Consider the following 1,500-nt stretch of genomic DNA (forward strand, 5'->3'; position numbering starts at 1 on the left):
GACTAGTCCCAGGTAGCAGGCATAACAGTTATTCCAAATATACCAACCTTATTTATTTTACACACCTACTCAAATACATTAGTGCCAACTTAAAAAGACAATTGCAGTCAAGGGTTTCCACATTATCCAGTAATTTTTTTGTTTATTTTTGTTATTTCTGAGAGTCTAGGATAATAACAATGATGTGGAGATTACTTAGAAAAAGATAAAGTCATGTTTCCCAAGTATTTTCATTTGAAAAATGGTGCCCTATCTAACATTTTCTTCAGAGCATCTTTAACATCTTTATTTCTTAAGCTATAGATCAAGGGATTCAACAATGATATCACCACAGTATAGAACACCGACACCACTTTATCCCTTTCCAGGGCATAGCTCGTACTTGGACGGGAGTAAATGAAGAGAATAGAGCCATAGTACAAGGTGACAGCTGTCAGGTGAGAGCCACAGGTAGAGACAGCCTTGAGGCGGCCTTGGGTAGAGCGGATCTTCAAGATGGCAGCAATGATAAAGAGGTAGGAGGCAAGGATGAGCACAGCAGGAGCAATGACATTGGAGGCCAGTATGAAATAGAGCACAGCCTGGTAGCTCTCCTTCACATCACAAGCCAGCTTGACAAGGGGGGGCAGATCACAGAAGTAATCATCAATGACATTGCCCCCACAGAAGCTGAGGGTAAATGTCTCGCTGGTAATGATGATTGAGTTAAGAAAGCCACTAAGGTATGAAGCTGCAACAAGACTTGCACATAACCTTGAGGACATCACCTGTGAATAAAGCAGAGGGTTGGTGATGGCCACATAGCGGTCATAAGCCATGGCCGCCAACAGGTAACACTCACTATATCCCAACCCAGCAGAGAAGAAGAACTGAGCTAGGCAGCCAGCAAAGGAGATGCTTTTGTCTTCTGAGATGCAGGTCACCAGGATCTTTGGTGTGTAGACAGAGGAATACCAGAGATCCAGAAAAGACAGGTTGCCAATGAAGAAATACATGGCCGTGTGGAGACGAGAATCAGCACAGATGAGAGAAATCAGGGTGATGTTCCCTGAAAGACTAGCGACATAGATGATGAGGAAAATGACAAAGAGTACTTTCTGTAACCACAGGTCTGATGTAAACCCTAAAAGTATAAACTCTTTCACTTTGGTGAAATTTTTCTCATCCATTGATTTTGGGTTTCTATGGTCCTTTTCTGTGAAAAGATTAATGAGTATGTCAGTACATCCATATATCAACTTCCCCTATCATTTGCCATTTTAGATCCCTGAAATACCCAAGTGATGCACGTGTGTTGTTCAATGTGAGACATGTTCATGCCATAGTGGATATCACTTTTTTCAGACTACTGAGAAATCAGTTCTACGCTGTGGGGGGAGATTAGTTATCAGGCATATAACATAGCATGCAGCACCATATTTTTTTCTTTGGGTATAGTTGACACACAATGCTACATTAGTTTCAAGAGTGCAACATAGTGATTCAGCAAGTTTATACATT

The 1,500-nt window shown here is 41.4% G+C and overlaps 1 protein-coding gene across 1 annotated transcript; it reads right to left on the reverse strand.

Annotated features, from left to right (window-relative positions):
* Window positions 1-230: 230 nt before the first annotated feature.
* LOC308350712 (olfactory receptor 9G19-like) lies at window positions 231-1,169 on the reverse strand (the record flags this gene model as incomplete). Its single annotated transcript, XM_080816220.1, has 1 exon — window positions 231-1,169. The coding sequence occupies one exon, from the start codon at window positions 1,167-1,169 to the stop codon at window positions 231-233; it is 939 nt and encodes a 312-aa protein (XP_080672346.1).
* Window positions 1,170-1,500: the final 331 nt, after the last annotated feature.

The sequence above is a fragment of the Martes martes genome (genome assembly GCF_963455335.1).
Source record: "Martes martes genome assembly, chromosome: 10".
Taxonomy (NCBI): Eukaryota; Metazoa; Chordata; class Mammalia; order Carnivora; family Mustelidae; genus Martes; species Martes martes.